The 21,690-nt window shown below is 49.9% G+C and overlaps 8 protein-coding genes across 8 annotated transcripts; 4 read left to right on the top strand and 4 right to left on the bottom strand.

Annotated features, from left to right (window-relative positions):
- Positions 1–929: 929 nt before the first annotated feature.
- Positions 930–2,963, bottom strand: P175DRAFT_0438762 (MDR family MFS transporter; the record flags this gene model as incomplete). Its single annotated transcript, XM_040893928.1, has 7 exons — positions 930–1,474; positions 1,541–2,044; positions 2,117–2,212; positions 2,296–2,470; positions 2,534–2,585; positions 2,643–2,719; positions 2,790–2,963. The coding sequence occupies 7 exons, from the start codon at positions 2,961–2,963 to the stop codon at positions 930–932; spliced, it is 1,623 nt and encodes a 540-aa protein (XP_040751837.1).
- A 98-nt stretch (positions 2,964–3,061) lies between these two features.
- On the top strand, positions 3,062–3,461 carry P175DRAFT_0502566 (uncharacterized protein). Its single transcript, XM_040897416.1, has one exon. The coding sequence runs from the start codon at positions 3,260–3,262 to the stop codon at positions 3,437–3,439; it is 180 nt and encodes a 59-aa protein (XP_040751836.1). The 5' UTR covers positions 3,062–3,259; the 3' UTR covers positions 3,440–3,461.
- Positions 3,462–3,835: 374 nt separating this feature from the next.
- Positions 3,836–4,468, top strand: P175DRAFT_0404613 (uncharacterized protein; the record flags this gene model as incomplete). Its single annotated transcript, XM_040893011.1, has 3 exons — positions 3,836–3,902; positions 3,992–4,281; positions 4,352–4,468. Coding segments are annotated over 3 exons (474 nt in total), but the record flags the coding sequence as incomplete, so codon positions are not given.
- Positions 4,469–4,700: 232 nt separating this feature from the next.
- P175DRAFT_0502564 (uncharacterized protein) lies at positions 4,701–5,404 on the top strand. Its single transcript, XM_040897415.1, has 2 exons — positions 4,701–4,970; positions 5,019–5,404. The coding sequence occupies exons 1-2, from the start codon at positions 4,745–4,747 to the stop codon at positions 5,324–5,326; spliced, it is 534 nt and encodes a 177-aa protein (XP_040751834.1). The 5' UTR covers positions 4,701–4,744; the 3' UTR covers positions 5,327–5,404.
- A 244-nt stretch (positions 5,405–5,648) lies between these two features.
- P175DRAFT_0439724 (MBL fold metallo-hydrolase) lies at positions 5,649–6,842 on the bottom strand (the record flags this gene model as incomplete). The annotated part of the gene is made up of 2 exons (XM_040893978.1): positions 5,649–6,681; positions 6,748–6,842. 2 exons carry the CDS (start codon positions 6,840–6,842, stop codon positions 5,649–5,651), a joined length of 1,128 nt encoding a protein of 375 aa, XP_040751833.1.
- A 677-nt stretch (positions 6,843–7,519) lies between these two features.
- On the bottom strand, positions 7,520–9,700 carry P175DRAFT_0548952 (cytochrome P450). Its single transcript, XM_040900424.1, has 6 exons — positions 9,259–9,700; positions 8,822–9,187; positions 8,529–8,752; positions 8,019–8,472; positions 7,837–7,926; positions 7,520–7,779 (listed from the first exon to the last, which is right to left on the bottom strand). The coding sequence occupies exons 1-6, from the start codon at positions 9,574–9,576 to the stop codon at positions 7,681–7,683; spliced, it is 1,551 nt and encodes a 516-aa protein (XP_040751832.1). The 5' UTR covers positions 9,577–9,700; the 3' UTR covers positions 7,520–7,680.
- A 527-nt stretch (positions 9,701–10,227) lies between these two features.
- P175DRAFT_0558619 (uncharacterized protein) lies at positions 10,228–18,630 on the top strand. Its single transcript, XM_040900854.1, has 6 exons — positions 10,228–10,974; positions 11,033–12,115; positions 12,199–12,574; positions 12,679–13,433; positions 13,490–17,504; positions 17,571–18,630. The coding sequence occupies exons 1-6, from the start codon at positions 10,327–10,329 to the stop codon at positions 18,512–18,514; spliced, it is 7,821 nt and encodes a 2,606-aa protein (XP_040751831.1). The 5' UTR covers positions 10,228–10,326; the 3' UTR covers positions 18,515–18,630.
- Positions 18,631–19,057: 427 nt separating this feature from the next.
- On the bottom strand, positions 19,058–21,343 carry P175DRAFT_0481835 (GMC family oxidoreductase; the record flags this gene model as incomplete). Its single annotated transcript, XM_040895479.1, has 7 exons — positions 19,058–19,195; positions 19,257–19,280; positions 19,361–19,402; positions 19,461–19,916; positions 19,979–20,840; positions 20,913–20,954; positions 21,044–21,343. The coding sequence occupies 7 exons, from the start codon at positions 21,341–21,343 to the stop codon at positions 19,149–19,151; spliced, it is 1,773 nt and encodes a 590-aa protein (XP_040751830.1). The 3' UTR covers positions 19,058–19,148.
- Positions 21,344–21,690: the final 347 nt, after the last annotated feature.

Below are 21,690 nucleotides of genomic sequence, written 5' to 3'. Positions count from 1 at the left end.
GCATCTCCTAGACAGGGGTAGGTTCTTTTATATAAAATAAAGTGATAGAAATTAGGATTATTCACCAAATAGGAAGTTTAGATTGCTCTATAGTTTTATATGTGTAGCTTCAATATGGGGTGGGCGTCTTAAATCCTCGAGCTCCTAGTGTCACTCTTTTCACCACTTTTCTACTACCTGGATACTTGCAAAGAATATATACAACATTCTCATAACCTCGACATAGCAAGTAATAAAGTAACAGTAGCTTGGTTTCCACCTATCTTACATATCCATCTGACCAGGGTGGCTACATCTCCTTGTACATAATCTACAAGCCTCAACAACATCACTTCGCGGAGGCAAGTTACCTATTCTTAGTACATCTGATGATCTTTGAGCACTGGTTTATGTCCGCGGAGGAGTAGGGTTTCACTGGAATGAACCCTCGAGATGGATCATATCCGTGGACTTAACAACGGAGTCTTGTATTGTTTTGTCCAAACAGATGCATGTAATACGGAGTACTCCGTCCCTTATATGGGGCGCAACTCCAATCATATCCTCGGACTACATAGGTACCTGTTAGTACGTATTTTAAATGCCTAAAAAGACCGGGATTTTTCCCCGGCGCTGGCATGTGGGCTTCCGTGTTTAGTTGCCTTCACCATGGCAGCGTGGCGATGAGAGGCGTCGACTAAGAAAACACCGGCATCCACAATCGGATACGGATGTAACGGGAACTAAGGAGAAATTTGGCATTAATTTATGTAATTCTACGTAGTCAAATCCGCGGGAGATCCGAGCCGGTTAATGATGTTTATTTGAATGGCTCTTGATAATACATAACCCCTTTTATGGAAACTACCTAAAACAAGACTACGGAGTAGAGAAGAATAAATTCCGGATGATCATGCGCGTGTTCCATCGCTTAATTTAACCCGCAGCATTCAAGTCTCTGCGGCTGGAGGACTAGTGTCTTCTTTCCTGAGACGTACCCATCCCATCCCAGTGGCAGATAAGAATGCTCCGCACGCAGCGCCGGTGGCGAGGTACATGACATGATTGAATGTTTTGCTGTATGCTAACAGCACACCTGGGAGGAAAGCGGGCGCCACGGCGGCGCGCACATCGGCTGCAGAAGCACCGGCCGCAACCACCGCATCAGCGTCCACCCCCTGAGCGTAGATTCCCAGCTCGTGTTTAAGCTGGTTATTGAAGATCACCTCGGCCAATGACAAAAATACAGCACCGCTAAGATTCTGCGAGAAGACGACCAGGGCGGCCGCGACAGAGATCTCCTTTTTTCGTACCCCATTCTGCACCGCGAGGATTGGGATCTGGAAGCCGAAGCCTTGTCCACCTTGAATGATCTGGTATCCTATCCGATGGGCGACAGATGACGTTGGTGTAACTGTAGTGATGAGCCCAGACCCGAGAGCTGTGAAGACCCCACTGGCCAATGCGAAGGGCATGTAATAGCCTACTCGTCCCACTAGTGACAGTTCAGCATTTGCCTACCTATCTAGGTACGGCTTGTGAGAATGCAAACTCCACATACCTAATGCTCCAGTCACGATGGTCAGAATCATATTGGTGATGATTTGGGGAAGCATGTCAACACCACTTTGGGTCGGGCTTGCATCTCGCACCGCTTGGAAGTAAATGGGGAAATAGTAGGTGGTGGTGAACGCGCAGCCGACAAAGCACGCCATGTTCAGGCAGCTGCTCCATATAATGCGCCTTCGGACGAGGGAGAGTGGAATCATGGCTTCGTCGCCCAGGCGATGTTCCCATAGCAGGAAAACAAGTAGATTCCCAAACGAGCCGCAGAAGAGGCCGATAATTGTCGCACTGCCCCAGGCGAACTTGGACCCCCCCCACTGCAACGCAAAGATTAACATAATCGTCGCTGGGGTAAATAAAAGAAATCCAATGAAATCCAGTCTCCCCAGCCGTTGAATCACAGTTTGCTTTCTATCGCCCGCGATTCGATAATCCGGAATCGGCACCACGAGCAGGAAGAGAGCTACAATGACACCGCAGGGTAAGTTGATTAAAAAACCTATCATGGAACAGAATCAGATCGCGTCATTTGAATTTGACCAGTCAAGCCGGGGGGAGGGGGCAAAAGTACACCATCGCCAACTTGCATATTGGGTCAATGCACCTCCAACCAAAGGACCAGCTAGCAGACCAAAGAATGAGAGGCCCATCAGGATCCCGCGGTATGCTGTTAAAAAAAAAAAAAAAAAAAAAGAGGGCACCCTCATGGTTAGCTACAGTATCTTGACAAATGGGTCTGGGCTTCCGTACAGGGTTGCTTAGCCACAGGCAAGATTGAAGCTATGATCGTGTAACTTCCGTTCAGGAGCCCCGATGCTCCCAAACCGGCGATCGCTCGTCCAACAATGAGCATTTTCGACGAATTAGCACCACCGCAGAGCGCAGATCCTACTTCAAAAAGGGCGAAAAACACTAGATATGACCACTTTGCAACTTGGGGTCAGATATATACGGTTTGCTGGTGGGAAATGATTTGAAGAGAACGTACTTTGACGTTAAAATGGGAATAGACTTTGCCAGTAAGAGGCTGGAAAGCGCAACTAGACCGTGGCGCGTTAAAAAAAAAAAAGTATCACAGGTGTTATATCAGCACTCACTTCGCCGTAAGATATGCCGTTCCGTACCATCCGACATCATCCAGGGAGTGGAATTGGCCTGTGATTCGGGGAATCGCCTGTGGGATACAGATTTAGCGATGCTGTGAAAATCAATCAATATACAGACGTGGGAATGCAGGTCCTAACCGTAGCTATGATCGAGGAATCCAGAAGCATCAAGAAAGCTCCTAATGTTAGACTCAACATCACCGCTGCTAGCCTCAGACCGGAAAGATAGCCATGTTCCTCGCCTTGCTCAGGAAGAGTACTGTCTGTGTCACCCACTTCGCCTTCCTTTGAATCTGCGGTATTGTTTGGCATGGGAGAAAGGATTGGTTCTTTCCCTTCGTTTAGATATATCGAGTCACCCGTATTCATGATATCTGAGTTTGAGTTTTCCGAGATTTCCATGTTGATCCGTTGCGACTGCCCTCGTTCTGCTCCTGGGAGTAGGAGCTATGGATTGATTCCCTTCGAGATCGAAGGAACTATATTCATCTGTTTCAGTCGCGCCGATCGCGTAAGAATCTAGCGAGCGCCCTCACAACTTGCCAACCTTTTCCAGAGCTGCGATCTTCAGTAAGACGCTGGGGCTATATGTACGCCGGGTGAATTCCATGGCTGAATCTCAAGCTGCGGGCTCCGATGCAGGCATGTGGAGAGCGCTCTTTAGTACCCCGAGTACGGCCATAAATCTCGCCTCGTTCCTGGCCAACTGCCTGCTGGTGTATTTACACCAGACAATGAAACTAAGCCGCGGGTGGTCGAGACTTCCAGCCCCAGCCGTCGCCGGCTAGTAACTAATCTCAGCAATGTTCGTCAGACGGCTGAGGCATCTTCATTTCCACGGCGCCCCTGCGGACTTAAGCCATGCTTCTCCACGGCTCCATGGGCCTGCATTGTGTTAATTCCGATTAGGCTAGATGCTGCGCCCGTACGAAGAATGGACTGGACGCGGAAGAGTCGTTTGCGCAAAAGCTTAGTCTTCCCTCCGTTGTTGCTTGTATACGAGATGTGGGGCTGACTTGCTGAGCCGATTAACATCCATCTGTTCTTCTGTTAAATTGTAAATCATCGCTGCTCACGGTCTGTGCTCTGGATATGTGGTTGGATTTCGTCTCCTCTCTTTGACTTGCGATCTGTCGGTGCCTTCATCCAGAATTTCACGACTAGATCCAGCCTCGCGAACAATCATGAGGAGAATTAGAAGTAACTGGACCCCGAGAGAGGACGCTATTCTTCGCGATCTTGTTCACAAAGGTAGGTGGTGATCCATGAGAGCCTCATCCCACACGGCACTGCTGTCCCTCTGTATCCCCAATGTACATTTTGATTCTGAACTCGCCCAGAGCTGGAAAATTCCCGTCCCCTTCTATGGCGCGAATTAGCTAAACACCTACCGGGCCGCTCGAATAAGGACTGCCGCAGAAGATGGTGGAACAGCCTGGCAGGGGGAACTGTGAAAGGGCCATGGTCCCATGAAGAGCATACTCGGTTGATTGAAGGTGTATGTAAACATGGCACCAATTGGGATCAAGTTGCTGCTGTGGTTGGTTCCAGGCGTGCCGAACAGTGCTCGATTCGCTGGGCCGAGGTATCGACTTCGGACTGCAACTACCCCACCTGGACGACACAAGAGGTTCGCTAAGATGCTTCAACGCTGGATCCAATTATCCCGGGTGGCAAGGCTAATACGATGGGGGTGTTAGGACGAGCGGTTGCTACACGCGGTGCTCTCATACGGCACCGACTGGTCCACCATCGCGGCGTCACACAAACCACAAAGAACTATCATTGCACTGGAAAACCGGTACTTGCAGCTGCGCCTTCGACATCAGAATCTCAATGCACATGAAAAATACTCCCTAACTCAGCTACCCGCGACTGTTTCCCCAGAAAGATTGACAAGCAAAAATGGGAAGAACTGTATACCGCCCAATAAGCTGGACAGCCAATGCATCATCACAGAAGATGAAGGGCGGCCCGCGGACGAAAATGAAGAAACTGACGCCCGAAAGAGTCAGGGCAATTATGTCCAAGCTAAAGGCGAGGTGAAACCTTTGCGGAAGCGCAGGGATTCTAACTGTCCGTCTGGTACGGATATGTCGTCACTGAGTCCCGATGAGATGTTAAGAAACATTCCTAGCCCTGAAAGTTCACCTGGGAGCAAGAGACAGCTGAGTTGTGGCAGCCAACCGTGGATGGATGATATGATGGGCCAAATGATCAGTGGTGAAACTGTGTCACCGGTATACTTTGGCGAAGGCTTCTTTGGTGCTACTCCCCAAGGTAGTGAGGAGGACACGAGCATGTCGTTCGGGGTTCATGGTAGGTGGTTTTGGTTAACCGCAGTGAATCTGGCTAAGCTTTTTGCAGATGACGACGAAGATGAGCAATCCCAGGAATTAAAGAGAGCCCTCTTCCCGGAATGTGAAATGCCTGACAGCTTTAGCCCGACTCCAGGATATCTGTTGACTCCCGGAGGATCGTTGTCATGGATGGATGGTACAACTCTCAGCCACCAGAGCTCTATAAAGGGAACAACGATGGATATGGATGTTTCAGAGTCTCTGCTGTACCAAGTTTCAATTGACCTGTCATGCACAGCCGACCAATTGAGCAATATCATGACTCGACTAGCTAGTACCGGGTCAGCTGTAAATGTCAAGATCGACACATGTTAGACTCATTAGAGGAATGAATGAGACCGTATATTTTAGGTTTAGTTGACATGCACTCCCAGATGGTGGGAGATTAGGGAACTTTACTTGAATAGATTGACTGCCGTATTGCCAAATAGTTTAAGAAGTCCAGACGCTCTCACTACCTCATATCATAATGCGATTCTAACCCTAAATCTTAAAAGGCTGCGGGACTGCCGACGAGGAGGAAAACCCCTGCGTCAGAAATTCAAACATAGCACCGCAGGAGTTACTTAGATGTGGTAATGTTTGTTGTCATAACAAATGTTATTCTTCCGTCTAAAATACGCAGATCTCATGTAGCCTAATGCAGTGCGTCCTCGAAATCTTTACAGAAAAGCCACCGGGTCTCTGAACGCAGACCCTTTGCTTTCCAATCATTGATTGGCCGCGGAAATAAATCTAGACTTTCTTTGATCGATTCATCATGGGCGAGAATAATGAAAATATTGTCTGCCGCGTCTAGCTCTTCAATCTTTCGCACCGTATCCAATGCCACGTCGTATTCGGGAAAAAGAACAGGTGAGAGGGTAAAGAATGGCTCTGTGGCGTTGCCATGAGGCTGGAGACCCTGTAGCATCTCCCCAGGACATATATGTGGATATTTCCTCACTGGTGACGGGCTAATGCCCACTGGCAGTGGCAGGTATTCGGTAGGGCGAAGAACACCGGGATGATGGCACGCGTCCGCTCCCATAAAAACAAATGAACTATTGTCCGAATCTCCATCAGGGCCGGCCGTGACTCGTGCCAGCGCACAAAGGTGTCCTAGGGAATGACCGGGTGCATCTAGAAGGTAGAAAGAGCCATCGCCAAAATAATCAAAGGCGTTAAAGCGGCCAATTTTGCATATCTGGGGCGAGTCGGCGGCGAAATCAATCTCTCTCACCTTGCGACCTTGGATATCGCTATCCAGAACGAGTGAGTCTGGATTGGACGGATATGCTGGCCAGCAGAATGCCTTCACCCCCGGACCAAGCACCAGGTCGGTAGATGGAGGGAACGTGGATGGATCCCCAATATGGTCAAAGTGATGATGGGACCAAATTACGGCTTCAATATCCTTACTGCGAACTGCCGGTCCTGGGCCTACCCAGTCCTCATGGGAATCTAAGATCTCCGAGACATTCTTCTCTGTTTTGACTTGAGTAGTGCGACGAATAAGGTCGACCGTCTTTGGAGCATAGTTATCCCAGTCACGGCGCACTCCCAAGTCGAAGAGGACATGTCGATCTCCGTTCGAAACGAGAAAGCAGTAGATAGGTACGTTTATTCCATTGAAGCCTTTCACCTCTGGCTGCCAGAACAGTGGTGGATTCAAAAATAACGAAGTTGTCCTGAGTAAAGATGACCGGATAAGTGCTTTTGTAATATCAAGAAGGGAGATTGGCTAAGGGCCTTACGAGTCGATTACTCGCACCGTCACAGTGGATGACGAGGATGGGATATGCAGTTGTGGTGGCGTCTTAGGCCGCGCTAGGAATAGAGAAGAAGACATTGTGCTGTATCATTCGATTACTCACAAACAGACTAGACGAGGAAGGTCCCATAGGATATTTAAACTATTTACCTGGCCTTTTTGCACAAAGAGGCCAGGCTGAACGAACTGGTTATGGGTTGGGGGAAGTATTTGACCCACATGGTTATGACAACTACATTCTCCATGCATCCTCTCAACCATTCATGAATTACTGGAATATGGGATTCAAAGGGTAATTGTCCAATGTTGATTGATCCTTCTGGACGGTGACAATGACTAAAAGCACCGTGTAAGCAGCAGTGGACGTGTCTGTTGGGTTGGCACACGGGGGATTTACTCGGTGCCGCCTAAGCCCGGAGTTGTATAGTAAGATATAGCGACGTGGCGTAAGCTCACAGTATCAAGACTTACTTGGTTATCGTTTCTGCAGAATCTTGGAAAACCATCCAGGATATCCGAACGAGACGCTTAAGCATAGTAGAGCCTCGCTCTTACCGAAAGCAAAACATTCGTCAGCGTGCTTGAAACGGCGCTACTTCTCTAGAACTGCCGGGACATGGAGGAGATATTGCCCCAGACCTGGCATTTCTTGTCCGGATGGATAAGAAAATTCATCAAGCCCGCCTGGCTATAATTTAACAACGGTCATGTTGAGGTCACGCTTTATATATTCCTTGTATTGAAGAGACGGTGTGGTTCATTTTGATAGCTGCATCTGGATAAAGATTGAAAAACGGCCCCCCCTCCTCAGGCTAAAATCCAATGGAAACGTCTTCAGATCATATATTCGATCTTTCACTTACTCATCCTCATGATAGTCTGCCCCATCCGTGGTGAGATTAGGCAGCATGATAATCTACTGTTGCAGCCTCTGCTTGACCTTGACGTCCATTCCGTACTGTCGAAAGAACCATGAGTTCTCAACCTTGTATCTCTTGGCATCAACCAGTTCAAACTGAAGTTATTAGCTTTCATCAATGACAGGCCATTTGTCTATAGTTTGGATGCGTACCTCATATCGAAGGAGCAAAGCTGGGACAATCTTTTTCAGTTCTAGGAGAGCGACGTGACGTCCGAGGCAGACACGTCTCCCAGCACCAAACTGCGATACGGCTTCTGTTAGCAAGTGACATCGAAGTGATTGTATGCCCGGGAGAACGAGCCACTGGCATAATAGTAGAAACAGGTACTTACGGTCATTACGCTTGCTTCAAGCTTTCGCTTTTTCTCCTCTGGTACCATCCACCGGTCCGGGTTCCATATCTCCGCATCTTCGCCGAAGGTTGGCTTGTGGCGATTCACCACATAGGGGCTCATTCCGACCACAGTGCCTTGCGGGAAATACTGGCCACCGATCACAATTCCTCCCTTGGGAACGACCCGCTCAAAAGGGAGGCAGAAAGGTGGGTGTAACCGGATACCCTCGAGGACGCAGGCATCGAGATAAGGCAAGTCACATACGTCCTTCCAAGAGGGGAATGGTTTCGAAAAGCCACCGGACTTCTTAGATTCTGCCTCGAGTAACTCGGCCCGGAGTCGATTCAGTGTATCTGGGTAAGCTAGAAGGTTATACCAAACGGTCTTCATTACAACAGCGGTAGAATCCGACCCAGCGATCACATTCGAGAAAGTCCAGGCAGTGACACACCTTGCTACAATGTCAATTGCTTGCTGCTTGCAATGTTCAGAGGGCTATCAGCGTACCAGGGTGGGAGAGAAGAGTTCGTGGCTTGGATTTCGAAGAAGTGAGACAACATGTCTCGATCGCCCAAGTCTTTATCGATACCCTTCTGAGACTTACGTGCCTCTTGTCGTTCCGCGATATATTTTCCTACGATTCCAAGGATTGAGAAACCAGTAGTCTTTTGAAACATGGCCATGAATGAATTCTTTTGCCATACTTCATCAAACCATGGAATTTGCGTCATCTGGCAAGGTCAACCACGTTATTTCCGCCGGCCGTCTGTCTCTCCGAGAGGTTCCTGAGTGACACATACCGGTGCTGCCCTACTCATGTAGCTCCAAATGGTACTCAACATGTCATTAACATCGCGTCCTTGCTCCAGAAATCCGTATCTCTTCGAAAAGGTCAAAGTGCCCATAACGTCAAATGCGAAGTACTGTAACCAGTCGGCCAGGTCAAAGGTAGCCTCTGAGTCAACAAACCGCCGATCTAGTTGCTCTGTCATTACGGCGATCGTTTTATTGACAAAGATCTCCAACGGCAAGACATTGGATAGAGAGAAGAGCGGTGCAATGGGCGACTTGATTCGCTTATGGAGCTCTTCATCACGGGTATTGAAGACCGCGGGCAGCGCTCCTCCCTTTTTCGTGTACGGCATTAGAGTCCTATAGAAGTTGCTCTGTTCAATAACTAATTAGTATTGGCGCCGCGGGATTTGATTTTCACAATGGCCACATGATGCAAGCTTGCCTTTGGAAATCCTGGTCGAATTGGATATACTGTAGGAATCCACTCGGGATTTGCAAGAGAAACCATATTGGGACCGAATTGCACAATCTCGCCATACTTTTCATGCACCGCTTGATGAATTTCATGTGCACGCTTGGTGTTCACCCATGAGATTCGCTGCAAGTTTGTAAACCTTGCCCAGAATGGGCCGGGGACATGTCTCAGTCTCCAGTAAACCCCGAAGAGATGCAAGACAATACAGAATGCGGCTAGTCCGAGGACAACCTGGGCAGTGAATAGCCCTTTGGAAGAAAGTAAACCAACAGAAAGGTCCATCATTTCCCTTGGTCTCTGGTCGTAGTTCCGTTGAGAGCAATACTGGTCTGAATAAGCACTCGGGGAGCGTCTCCCGCAAAATCAGCCCAGAGAAAAGGGAAAAGAAAAGGGAAGGAAAGCAAGCAACGGTATAGGGCAGCCTTATGTGTCTTAGGTTTCTGGAGTACCGCTGGTCCTTTATGGTCCACCGCTGAGGTATAATTTTTACAATCCCAAGGCAACTTATCCGGCTTGAATCGCATGGCCTGACTACCTCGTCATCTCGTCGACCCAACCACAGGAAAAAGACAGGCATGGCCGACAGGTGCTCCAAAGTGAGTCCTACATTATGCACGTGGCTGATTGGAGACCGAGAGCACTGAGTATACTCGGAGTGATGGAGTCACTCTAATACACTAGGGTGCATAAGCCCTTGAGTTGACGGGTCCTTTGAGCCCTGAGTAGATCTTTCGGCACCAAGTACCGTCGTCGGAGACGCAGTCCCTGCGAGAGACGAAGTACCATGCATGCATTGAATACGCTCTGAGTCTATTTGAATTTAACGCTTGCTACAACATTAAGACGATCCGAACGCTATTTTTCCTGTACTATGGCCCTTTTTTGCCTATAGCTTCGCCACTGCTTCAGAATACCCCCGGGCGATTGCCTTGCTTTACCGTGGAATACCATAGATTCAACATCAGTTTCTTTTCTGTTCTTTTCTTCTTTTTTTCATCTCTTACCCAGTATTATTCCTCTATCAGGACTTTCAAGATGTCTGTGACCAATTTAAGGAAATCCCTTTTGTTGATCGGCCCTCAGAGATCTCGAGTTACTGCCAAAGCCCTGAGTGAACTTCGGTCGACAATCATCAACACTCCCCGATTGGCGTTCCTTCAAGCTGCGATTAATGAACTGCCGTCAGTATGGCCAACAATCATTGAAGCCTATCCAGCGCTCGAGAAAGTTCACGGTGACAAAACCCTTCAGACCCTGCAGCAGATCTTCAAGGGCGGCGAGTTGGAGAATCTAGACATGTTTCCGGAGGGTATGGGTAGTATGCTATTTGATGTCATTACCGTCCTTTATCATGTCGTCGACCTCTGGGAGCTTGTAACAGGGGAAGTTCAGAGCAGTATACTGCCTAACACCTCAACGAAATGTGACAGAACGTTAGGAGACGTTCAGGGGTTCTGCATCGGATTTTTGACCGCTGCGGCTGTTTCCGGTTCCAAGAACCTGGCCGAGTTAGAGAAGCACATTGCAGTGGCCCTGAGACTTGCGGTTTGTGCCGGAGCTCTGGTGGAATTAGACAGCCTTAAACTGGGTGCCTCTCAAAATCGAGCAGTGTCGTTCTCAGTGAGTTGGAACTCCGAGGCGGATCACCAGGAGTTTACGGGCATTCTTAGCCTTTGGCCTGATGTGAGTATAGCATTCAAGGCTCTTTACCACTAAGAGACGCTGACTCACGACAAAATAGGCCTATGTATCTTGTTTGACTGATACAAACCGTGTTACTGTGACTGTCCCCACGAGCGAAGCGAGTTCCCTGGAACAAAAACTATCCGCCATCGGCATGTCGGTTCAGCCTATCAGCCTCCAGGGACGATATCATTTCGAGTCCGCCCACGGAGACGGAGTTCGCGCTTTGAAAGCGCTTTGTGAAGGAAATCCCAGCTTTCAGCTTCCAAACTCTGCAGAGCTTCAGCTCCCACTGAGGTCCAATGTTGATGGTGGCCTCATTTCCACTGGCACATTGCATGATATTGCCCTGGAGTCCATTCTTTTACGCCAGTGCCAATGGTACCAAACCGTCCAGGCGGCCATTACTTCCTCGGCCATCGCAGCAGATGATATTCTTCCTGTAGGTCCCGAGGCCACAATTCCCCGTTCAGTGGCCAAATCTCCATTGTCGAAAAGCAAACCCAACGGGGTTACAAATGGTATTGGACATGAACTGAAGAATGGGTCTGGGGCGGAAGATGGAGTTAATGCACTGGACAATGCTGCGACTTTGCAGGATACATCTGCCGTTGCCGTGGTTGGTATGGCCTGCCGATACCCTAACGCAGACACCCTGGAGGAATTCTGGAAAATGATCTGTGCAGGAGAGTCCGCTGTTCGGACGATTCCTGAGGATCGATTTAAGCTCTCCGAAACTGCCCGTGAACCCAAGGGCACTTTCTGGGGCAACTTTCTCCGCAACCCAGACGTATTCGACAATCGATTTTTCGGTATCTCCGGCCGCGAGGCCAAGTACATGGATCCCCAACAGCGCCTGGTGCTTCAGGTGGCATATGAAGCGCTGGAATCAGCCGGTTACTTTGGACTAAAGTCCTCCCCTGACAAATCCTCGTTGGATGTCGGATGTTATCTCGGTGTCGGCTCGGTTGACTATGGCGATAATATTGCATCCCATGATGCCTCCGCTTTCTCCGCTCTCGGAAGCTTGCGAGCCTTTATTAGTGGACGCGTGAGTCATTATTTTGGATGGAGTGGACCATCAATCACCTACGATACGGCCTGCTCTTCAGGTGCCGTTGCTATTCATGCGGCTGTTAATGTAAGCCTACTTGCTCGGATCTGACAGCTGAGATTTTCATGAATTCCTTCCTTCTTCAAAGCTAACAATGCATGTTTCCATAGGCAATCAGAGCCCAAGAGTGCTCTATGGCTCTTGCTGGTGGTGTTAATGTGATAACCAGCCCAGCCCTGTTCCAGAACCTAGCCGCTGCATCATTTTTGAGCCCGACAGGGGCCTCGAAAGCATTTGATGCCGGAGCCAATGGTTACTGTCGTGGAGAGGGGGCTGGCTTGGTGCTCCTGAAGCCACTGGCAAGAGCACTTGCGGATGGTGACTCTGTGCTTGCCGTTATCACTGGTTCTGCCGTCAACCAAGGAGCCAATTGCTCGCCGATTACCGTCCCGGTATCCGAGTCCCAAAGTGCCCTCTACCGCAAGGCCTTGGATATATCTGGAATTGATCCTAAAGAAGTCAGTTTCGTAGAGGCACACGGTACAGGTAGGCAACGCTTTTTTATTATTATTACCATTCATCTATCACCCACTGTCTTACTCCCGAGAGCTATTATATTGAAGTTATACTGACTGTCTGGGCGGCAAAAGGTACACCAGTCGGCGACCCAATTGAGTGTGAGAGCATCCGCCGTACTTTTGGAGGGCCGGACCGCACTAGCCAGCTATATATTGGATCTGTCAAGGATAATATCGGACACACTGAAGCCGCTTCAGGGGCCGCTGCGCTTATTAAAACGATCATGATGATGCAAAAGCGAGTCGTGCCCAAACAAGCCAACTTCACTCGCCTTAACCCGAAGATCACCTCGCTGGAGGAAGACCGTGTAGCTGTTTCCCAGAATACCCAGCCGTGGGACGTTGCCACACGTATCGCAGTGGTTAACAACTACGGAGCGGCTGGAAGCAATGCCGCGATTGTGTTACGGGAGCCAGCCTCGGAGGAAAACAACGTGCCTGCCCAGGGCACCACTGCTCCCCATCTTGTTGAAGCCGAAATTCCCTTCTTTATTTCCGCGAAAACTGCAGAAAGCCTGCAGGAGTACTGCAGGGTTCTGAAAGGCAGCTTGGCGAGTATTGAAGACGCTCAACGAGCCAGAGCAACTTGGACTCTTGCGTACAACTTGGCCGTCAAACAGAATCGGGATTTTGACTATAATTACGCATTCACTGCCTCAAACCTCGCTGAGGTTGCTACGAAGCTCGATCAAGCTACGACCACCACGCTGAACAAGCTCCCCTCAACCAAGCGTTCCGTTGTCCTTTGCATCGGTGGTCAAAACGGCCAAACTGTTCACTTGGATGAGACTATGCTTCGCAGTAGTAAGCTTTTAGAGAAACACCTGGTAAGTTATGGCCTTGAACTATGCACAAAATTCCGAGGGCTAATATCCAATCTTAGAATGACTGTGACAGAACATGCCACAGCCTGGGCCTACCCAGTTTGTTTCCCGCAATTTTCAAGGGGGAACCTGTTGATGATCTAGTGAGCTTGCACTGCATGCTCTTTTCACTACAGTATGCCAGCGCCAAATCATGGCTCGATTCCGGACTGCAGGTCGACACCATAGTTGGCCATAGTTTCGGCCAGCTCACGGCTTTGGCAGTTGCAGGCGCGCTCTCTCTTTCAGACGGCCTGCGTGTGATCTCAGAACGTGCCCGCCTCATTCAATCATCTTGGGGAAATGAAGCTGGCGCCATGCTGTCTGTGCAGGGCGAGAAGGGAAAACTTCAACACCTCATGGACACGACCAAGTCAAAGTATCCGGAATTTACTGCAGACATTGCCTGTTACAACGGGCCTAGTTCGGTTGTCTTAGCTGGAGACCGGGCATCCCTCAATGCAGTTGAGCAGGTGGCCGACCTGGAAGGACTGTCTGATTCACTGAAGCTAACGCGACTACCCAATACACATGCCTTCCATTCCAGTCTTATGGATGGTATTCTTCCCGGTCTACGCGAAGTTGCAGCAACCCTTACTTTTAAGCGCCCCGCTATTCATATCGAGGCTTGCTCTCAGGACCAGGATTGGAACGATTTAATCACTGCGGACATGCTTGTTCAGCACAGTCGAGACCCAGTTTATTTTGACCTTGCGGTCAAAAGAATTGCAGACCGGCTGGGATCCTGCGTCTTTGTGGAGGCTGGATCGGCATCACCCATTGTCCCTATGGCACGGCGAGCTTTGATGGATATGAAAAATGAGGGTGAACATACCTTTATTCCCGTCGATATTGGACCCCCGAATGCACTCAGCAAATTCGCAGGAGCAACGTGCAATCTGTGGAGTGCCGGGGTTAAAGCCCAGTACTGGCCTTTCCACCACAGCCAGAAAGCCCCATCGACCTGGATTAATCTCCCACCTTATCAATTTGAGAACACTGCACATTGGATGCCGTATATTGAACGCAATGTAACCATTCCAGAGCCGACTCCAGTGGTTGTGAAGGCAGAGCCACTCCAGCTCCTTGATCTGCTTGAACGCACGCAGCAGAGCATTAAATTCCGAGTGAATTGCATGCACGAAATGTTCGAGCTTTGCACCACAGGCCATGCAGTCCTGGGCCAAAGCCTGTGCCCCGCATCCATGTATGTGGAAATTGCAGTCCGGGCAGCCAATGTACTCGCTTTCGGGAAGGGTTCTTCTATCGCGCCGCGCGTTCGAGACCTGAAGATATCCTCTCCATTATCCATCAAGACAGACCAGACTGTGCTCCTCCAGTTGGTACCCATCACCACAGAACAGGATACCTGGGAATTTACCGTCATGAGCCCCGGCCCTCTGGCGGGAGGACATTTGACAAGACATGCGACAGGAACTGTTTCTTTGATCCAGTCGGATAGATATTTCCAGGCCTCTAGAATGCAATTTCTTGAGCGCATTATTGGACAGAATAAATACGAGCATCTGCTCAACACCCCTGGCTCCAACGCGCTCAACGGCAAGATCGTGTACCAGGTCTTTGGCCAGGTCGTCGACTATGCCCCTTATTACCGAGGTGTGAAGGAGATTGTGTCGCAGAACAACCAAGCTGTAGGAGTCGTGGCGCTTCCCAGCAACCAGATAGCCGTGATGAACGAGGCAAACTGTGACCCAATAACGCTGGATAACTTCCTTCAGGTTGCAGGAATCCATGTTAATTGTCTGACTGAACGGAACGAGGATGAAGTATTCATCTGCACTGAGCTTGGGGAACTATTCCTGAGCGACAAGTTCCTGGCCAAACGACGCGAAATTCAGACATGGAATGTCTATTCATCTTTTGAAAAGAGTTCCGGCAAGACTTTGGTTAACGATATCTTTGTTTTTGATCCGCAAACCGGCGATCTGCTCGTTGTTTTCCTCGGTGCTATTTTCCAAGCGGTCCCTCTCAAGTCTCTCGCGAGGACTCTGGCAAAGCTGAACAGTTCCGCCAGCCCGGCAGACCCTGAAAGCCACCCCAGGACAGTTCTCCCGAAACCCATTGACTCCGGACTTCAATCTGGATATCCAGTGGCTAAGGAGGAAAGAAAGATGCCGATGAATGGGGAGCCCGTGGGCAGGACCCCAGTCAACGCAGGGATCCAGAACGCAGGCGAGGAGATTCGTCAATTGCTGAGCCGAGTTATCGAAATCCCCATTGAGGACGTCCAGCCCAGCTCTAGTCTGGTGGATCTCGGAGTCGATTCCCTGATGAGTACGGATGTTCTCAATGAGATTAAGAGCCGGTTTAATGTGACAATTTCTGCTTCGGAGTTTCTCGAAATCCCAGATGTCCAGTCCCTCGCTCGCCGTCTGGGACCGGTTACGTCCATGTCACAAGTCCAGCTCCCATCTTCTCACCCGCAACAGGCTTCTGCTCCTGCTGCTGTTACTGCTGTCAGTGTGGCCCAGAAGAATATTCCCTCTGCATTTAGCCAGGTGCAGCAGTTTTTGGGCGATATCTTGGGTGTTCCAATGAGTGAAATCGCCGCAACCACCCCCCTCGGCGATCTGGGAGTCGACTCTCTCATGGCCACGGAAGTTTTGACCGAGTTGAAGAAACAGTTTGGTGTTACAATTCCGCTGGATGAGTTCCAGGACATTGAGGATGTCGGTTCACTCGCTGGACGTCTTAATTTGCAGCCTTCAGCGTCATCCGCCCCCGCGATAACCTCTCAGCAATCGAATGGGCAAGATCCAAGCGACAGGTTTGACGACGTCGGCAGCAAGAGGCCATTTGTATCCCTCACACACGAAAGTTTTGTTCAAGTTCGTCGTGAATTCGATGATATCTCAAAGTTGACCAACCTCACCGGATTTTATGAGTCCGTTTATCCTGCGCAAATGGACCTTGTCGTTACATACGTGGCGGAGGCCTTCCAATCCTTTGGATGCGCATTGGCAAATCTCGCGCCTGGCGATAAGATCCTTGATATCCAAGTGCTGAAGAAGCACCAGAAGGTGAAAAGCCAAATCTATCGCATTCTGGAAGACGCACGCATTATTCAACAAGATTCAACCGGACAATTCGTGCGAACTAGCACTGCACTTCCACAGGGTCAATCAGAACAGCTTCATCAAGCGATTATCTCTCAATACCCCCAACATGCCTACGAACATGATCTTCTTGCATCCACAGGATCGAAACTTGCCGACTGTCTCACGGGGCGTACTGATCCGTTATCCATCCTGTTTGGCAGTGCGCAGGCTCGGACGTTGATGGAGAACGTGTATACTCATGCACCTATGTTCAAGACAGGCACCATCAACCTGGCGCACTACTTGGTGGACATCTTCAATAACTTCAAAGAACGCAGGCCCATCCGCATCTTGGAGCTGGGAGCTGGCACGGGTGGAACAACAAAACACCTCATCGAAGAACTCACTGCTACCAAGCAAGAACTCGAATACACCTTCACCGATCTCTCACCGTCTTTAGTTGCAGCAGCCCGGAGGAAATTTGCCAAGTATCCTTTCATGAAGTACACCGTGTTCAATATTGAGGAGGAGCCCGCCCCCCAGTTCCTTGCTCAGTATGACATCGTGATTTCAACCAACTGCATCCACGCTACTAAGGATCTGACGCGTTCCTGCACAAATATTAACAAGGTTCTCCGTCCCAGCGGTATTCTTTGCCTGGTCGAGCTCACCCGCAATCTATTCTGGTTCGATCTGGTCTTTGGCCTGCTGGAAGGCTGGTGGCTGTTCGAAGATGGTCGTCAGCACGCTCTGGCAAACGAAAACCTATGGAGAAAGCATCTTTCTCGCTCTGGATTCCATTGGATGGACTGGACGGTGGGAGACTCAGAGGAGTCTAACCTACTCCGCGTCATCACTGCCTCGCCGTCCGACTTGGCTCAAGTTGAGACTGTCGAGTTCAAAAGAGTTGGAGATGTGGCGCTTCAGGCTGATATCTACTATCCCCCGAATACCAGCCAAGCTGTGCTTCCGGTAGGTGAGAAATTGCCATGTTGAAGAAACTGGTTCCCAGGACTTTACTAATCTGCAATGGACTTACTAGCACTAATGATCCACGGAGGTGGCCATGTTATGCTCTCACGAAAAGATATCCGTCCCGCCCAAACTCAAACTCTCCTCGATGCTGGCTTTCTCCCCGTCAGCATCGATTACCGACTGTGCCCGGAAATGACCCTGGCCGATGGCCCAATGCGCGATGTATGCGATGCGCTATCATGGTGTCGGACCGTCCTCCCGACCCTCACGCTCCAACGTCCCGATATTCGGGTTGATGGCAGCCGTGTGGTGGCCGTAGGTTGGTCGACGGGCGGTCATCTCGCCCTCACTCTTGGCTTCACCGCACCCCAAGCCGGAGTTCAAGCTCCCAACGCGATCCTGGCATTTTATTGCCCTTCGGACTATGAAGATCCATTTTGGAAGCAGCCAAATCTTCCCTTCGGCCAAGGAGCCCAACTGTCCAACGGGAGCTCGCTACAATATAACCTCTTGGAGGGTGTGTATGATCACCCGATCACCGCCTACAATCCGCCAGCAGCGAAGCGAGCGATGGGGGGCTGGATGAATCCTACTGATCCCCGTTCGCGGATCGCTCTTCATATGAACTGGAAGGGCCGCGCGCTTCACGTTCTCCTTAACGGCCTGTCTCCTCAAAAATCGAATGGGATATCCACTGACGACTACACCGATGGACTTCCTGAGCCGAGCCTGGAACAAATTCAGTCCGTGAGTCCATTGGCTCACATTCAACGCGGCGCATACCAGGTGCCAACATTTATCATCCACGGCACCAATGACGATCTGATCCCTTGGCAGCAAGCAAAGCGAACATACGATGAGCTACGGAAACACGACGTTGTCGCCGAGATTCGTATCCTGGAAGGGGCCGTGCATCTCTTCGATTTGTACCGATCATATGAAGTTGATGAGAATGCAAAGCGCGTAATCAAGGAGGGCTACGAGTTCCTTTCTCGACAGGCGGCGGCCTAAACGTGCCGCGGACGAGGTATAGAAGAGCAAACAAATCACACTCGGAAAACGATTCATAAGTAATATATAATCATAGCTAGTTCTCAAATAGCCCTTAATCATAGACAGGGAGCTAGAACCATTTTGATCTGCCCATTGATATCTTTTACCCTAGACATCGGCGAGACCGTGAAGAAAGACACCGAGTGATCAACCCTTCTCCCAAGTTGTAGTAGGCATAGTCACGCTCGCAAGAAATGAGAAGCTAGTAATGCCCTTCAAAATGGTTATCTATATACCAGAAAATGTATAGTTAGTACTGGACTCAGCCCATGAGAGCCTTGCACCGACATATAGAGACCTCCGACGGGCCCAATACGTCCCTTACAAATGTGAAAGCTGCATCTTAAGACGTGGAAATCGGCCTACGTTGACTTTAGGCTCACAAAACTATTCTTCACAGGTTGAATGGAATTATGTTTCGGCTTCAAACCCATTAGAGAGACCAGAATCGAATATGATATTTTTGAGCACCTTGCTCCATTCTTCTTGTAATTTCACAGCCTATCTACGTACGTACGTACAGCGTCTTCCATTAGACTATAAAAAAAAAAGAAAAGAAAAGAAAAGAAAAAAAAAGCCCTAGTCACAGTCTTCACCACTCCTTCTTGATCTGGTCAGCGAGTTTCTCAGCGAGCATGTCTGTGATATGATATTAGCCTCCAGCAAAAGTCAGTCTATATCGCGAAACGGGAGCACTCACAGACATGGGCTTGAGGGGCGGGTCCTAGAACAGGTTATCCATGCGTTAGCTCCGTAGTACTTATAGAAAGAGCCAACATATATCCGAATTGAATGCTTGCTTACCTGGTGGCAAAAATGGGAAAACAGAGGCGTCAATAACGCGAACTGAATTAAGGATAGTTAGATCAAGGCTGAATGTTGGGCTGGAAACCTGAAGACTTACGAGACTTCACCCCGAACACCTTGCCCTTACTATCAACAACCGCCATCGGGTTGGAGGATTTGCCCATGTGGTTTGTCGCGGAGGCGTGTGAAATAGCATAAAATCCCTCTACGATATACTCCAAGATCTCGTCATCAGTTTGCACACTCGGGCCGGGCAAGAACTCGTCGCCAATCAGGATGCTGGACATGGCGTCTGAGGCAAAGAACTCGCGGACGCGCTTGAAGGCAGCCAGGAGAACGTCCTTGTCGGCCTGGGCCGTGAACCAATTGGGGTTGATCAGAGGAGCAACACTCATTTTGGAAGACGCAATTGTCACGTTGCCCCGGGATTGAGGAGCGACTAATGCGGCCAACGCAGTACCATACGCAGCACCCTCCACAGTGTCTCCAAAGAGGGCGGCGGGAAGGAAGAGATATTCTGCTTCCGGCCAATCGGAAGGCAGCTTAGATAGAACTATATTCATGCCAATGATATCAGTCCCCATTCTCAAGAGCTTTGCTGTCGTTTTCCCTTACCTTCCACGGTCTCTGCGGACCAATTGGCCCGGAGTGCCTGGGGGATTTTCTCCAGTCCAAGGTAGTCACCACCAGGGTTAGTCAAGGGTCCAGTAGCATCGTTATTAAACTCCTCCATATCCTCAACCGTCACGGTGCTTTGGCTCTCGAGGTTGGTCCGATATGTGAGAGGGACGAAGATGTGGTCGTTCATTCCCTGGCCAACGCCGGGTCGATCGGCCACAACTGGGATATCATACTCCTCCAGGACAGCAGCCGGTCCAACTCCGGAGACCATTAGGAGTTGAGGAGACTGGAAGACTCCCGCGGAGACAATGACTTCCTTTCTAGCGCGGATAGTGTAGGTGGTGTTGGCGGTGGTAACTTCCACCCCCTTAGCTGCTTTCCTATCATTGAACAGGATACGCTCGGCCATTGTCTCTGTAAACAGAACCAAATTCGGGCGGCTGAGATAAGGGCGCAAATAGGCCACTTCGGCTGAGGCACGATGACCATCAGCGTGATTGACCGTCTGGAGCTGCCAGGCGGAGCCATTCAGATTCCCGTTGATGAACGAATCGGTAGGCAGGATCCCGACAGCTGCCATACCCTTGGCCACCCAGGTACTCCAGCTTTCGGAATAGGCGGCATAAGTGACGGACAGCGGACCGCCAGTAACAACATCGGCAGAGTCATACAAGGGGGTGGCATTCGCCAACCTCGTTTCGCTATCAGGTGGAGTGAAGTTCATGCTTTTGTGGTAATACTTCACCACGTTTTCATACGTGTAGGATTGATCGCCAACGGTATCTGCCCACAGCTGGAATGCACCCACGGACGAATGGCTGTAGGCCATGCTGTTAGCCACGCTACAGCCACCCAACTAAAAGACAAGACAGAGTCAATATACACTTTCAAAACAACAAAACCCGGAGCTACACAAGGACCAACTGACAGCTTTGGCACGAGGATAGTCGACGACCGAGCCATTTTTGCCCTACAATACCCCAGTTAGCGATGTTGACTTGTCCAAATCTCTATACCAATCCGGCGAGGGAACAGAGATGACCAAATGGAAAGACTCACAGCCTGTGGAGTGGTCTCAAATCCCCATTCAATCTCGAGATTGCTAAGTTCGGTGCTTGAGAATAGGGTTGCATAGGCAGGGACCTGGCTTATGTTTCCAACGACATCTTCGGGGAAAGTACCGGCCTCAATCACAGCCACAGTCACCGATGCATTCTCAGTCAGTCGATTAGCGACAGTCAAGCCGGCCGTACCACCGCCGACAATCACATAATCGAAGCTGCGGGCGTTAGGCGAAGCCCACGCAGGAGTGCAAGCAGAGACTGCGAGGGCTAAAAGCGCGGGGCGTGTAATGGGCATTGTTGAGGGTACCAGACCATTCACGAATAACGGAACAAGTAATGCACGAGGCGCAATTAAAGGCTTTGGTTTCAATAATGCCACGGTATGTAAATATCAACCCTTCGTCTGGCCGTAGGAGTCAAGTCGGCTCCAGCCCGATGGCGACGCCTGTTTAATATCATTTTTCCACGCTCGTGGCCTGAGGGTTCATTCTGGAGCATTTACTCGGTGCCCGTGAGGCGATGAAAGTGTTCTACCCAGTAGGCCGTATTCTTAATCTCCAAACTCAACTCCATATTGTCCTTTCAACTTTCTGTCAACTAGTGTGGGATGTGGGCGGCCGAGCGTACGTAATCCATCCAACA

The sequence above is a fragment of the Aspergillus ochraceoroseus genome (genome assembly GCF_002846915.1).
Source record: "Aspergillus ochraceoroseus IBT 24754 chromosome Unknown P175scaffold_5, whole genome shotgun sequence".
In the NCBI taxonomy this organism is placed as follows: domain Eukaryota; kingdom Fungi; phylum Ascomycota; class Eurotiomycetes; order Eurotiales; family Aspergillaceae; genus Aspergillus; species Aspergillus ochraceoroseus.
This window is presented reverse-complemented; position numbering and strand designations above follow the sequence as displayed.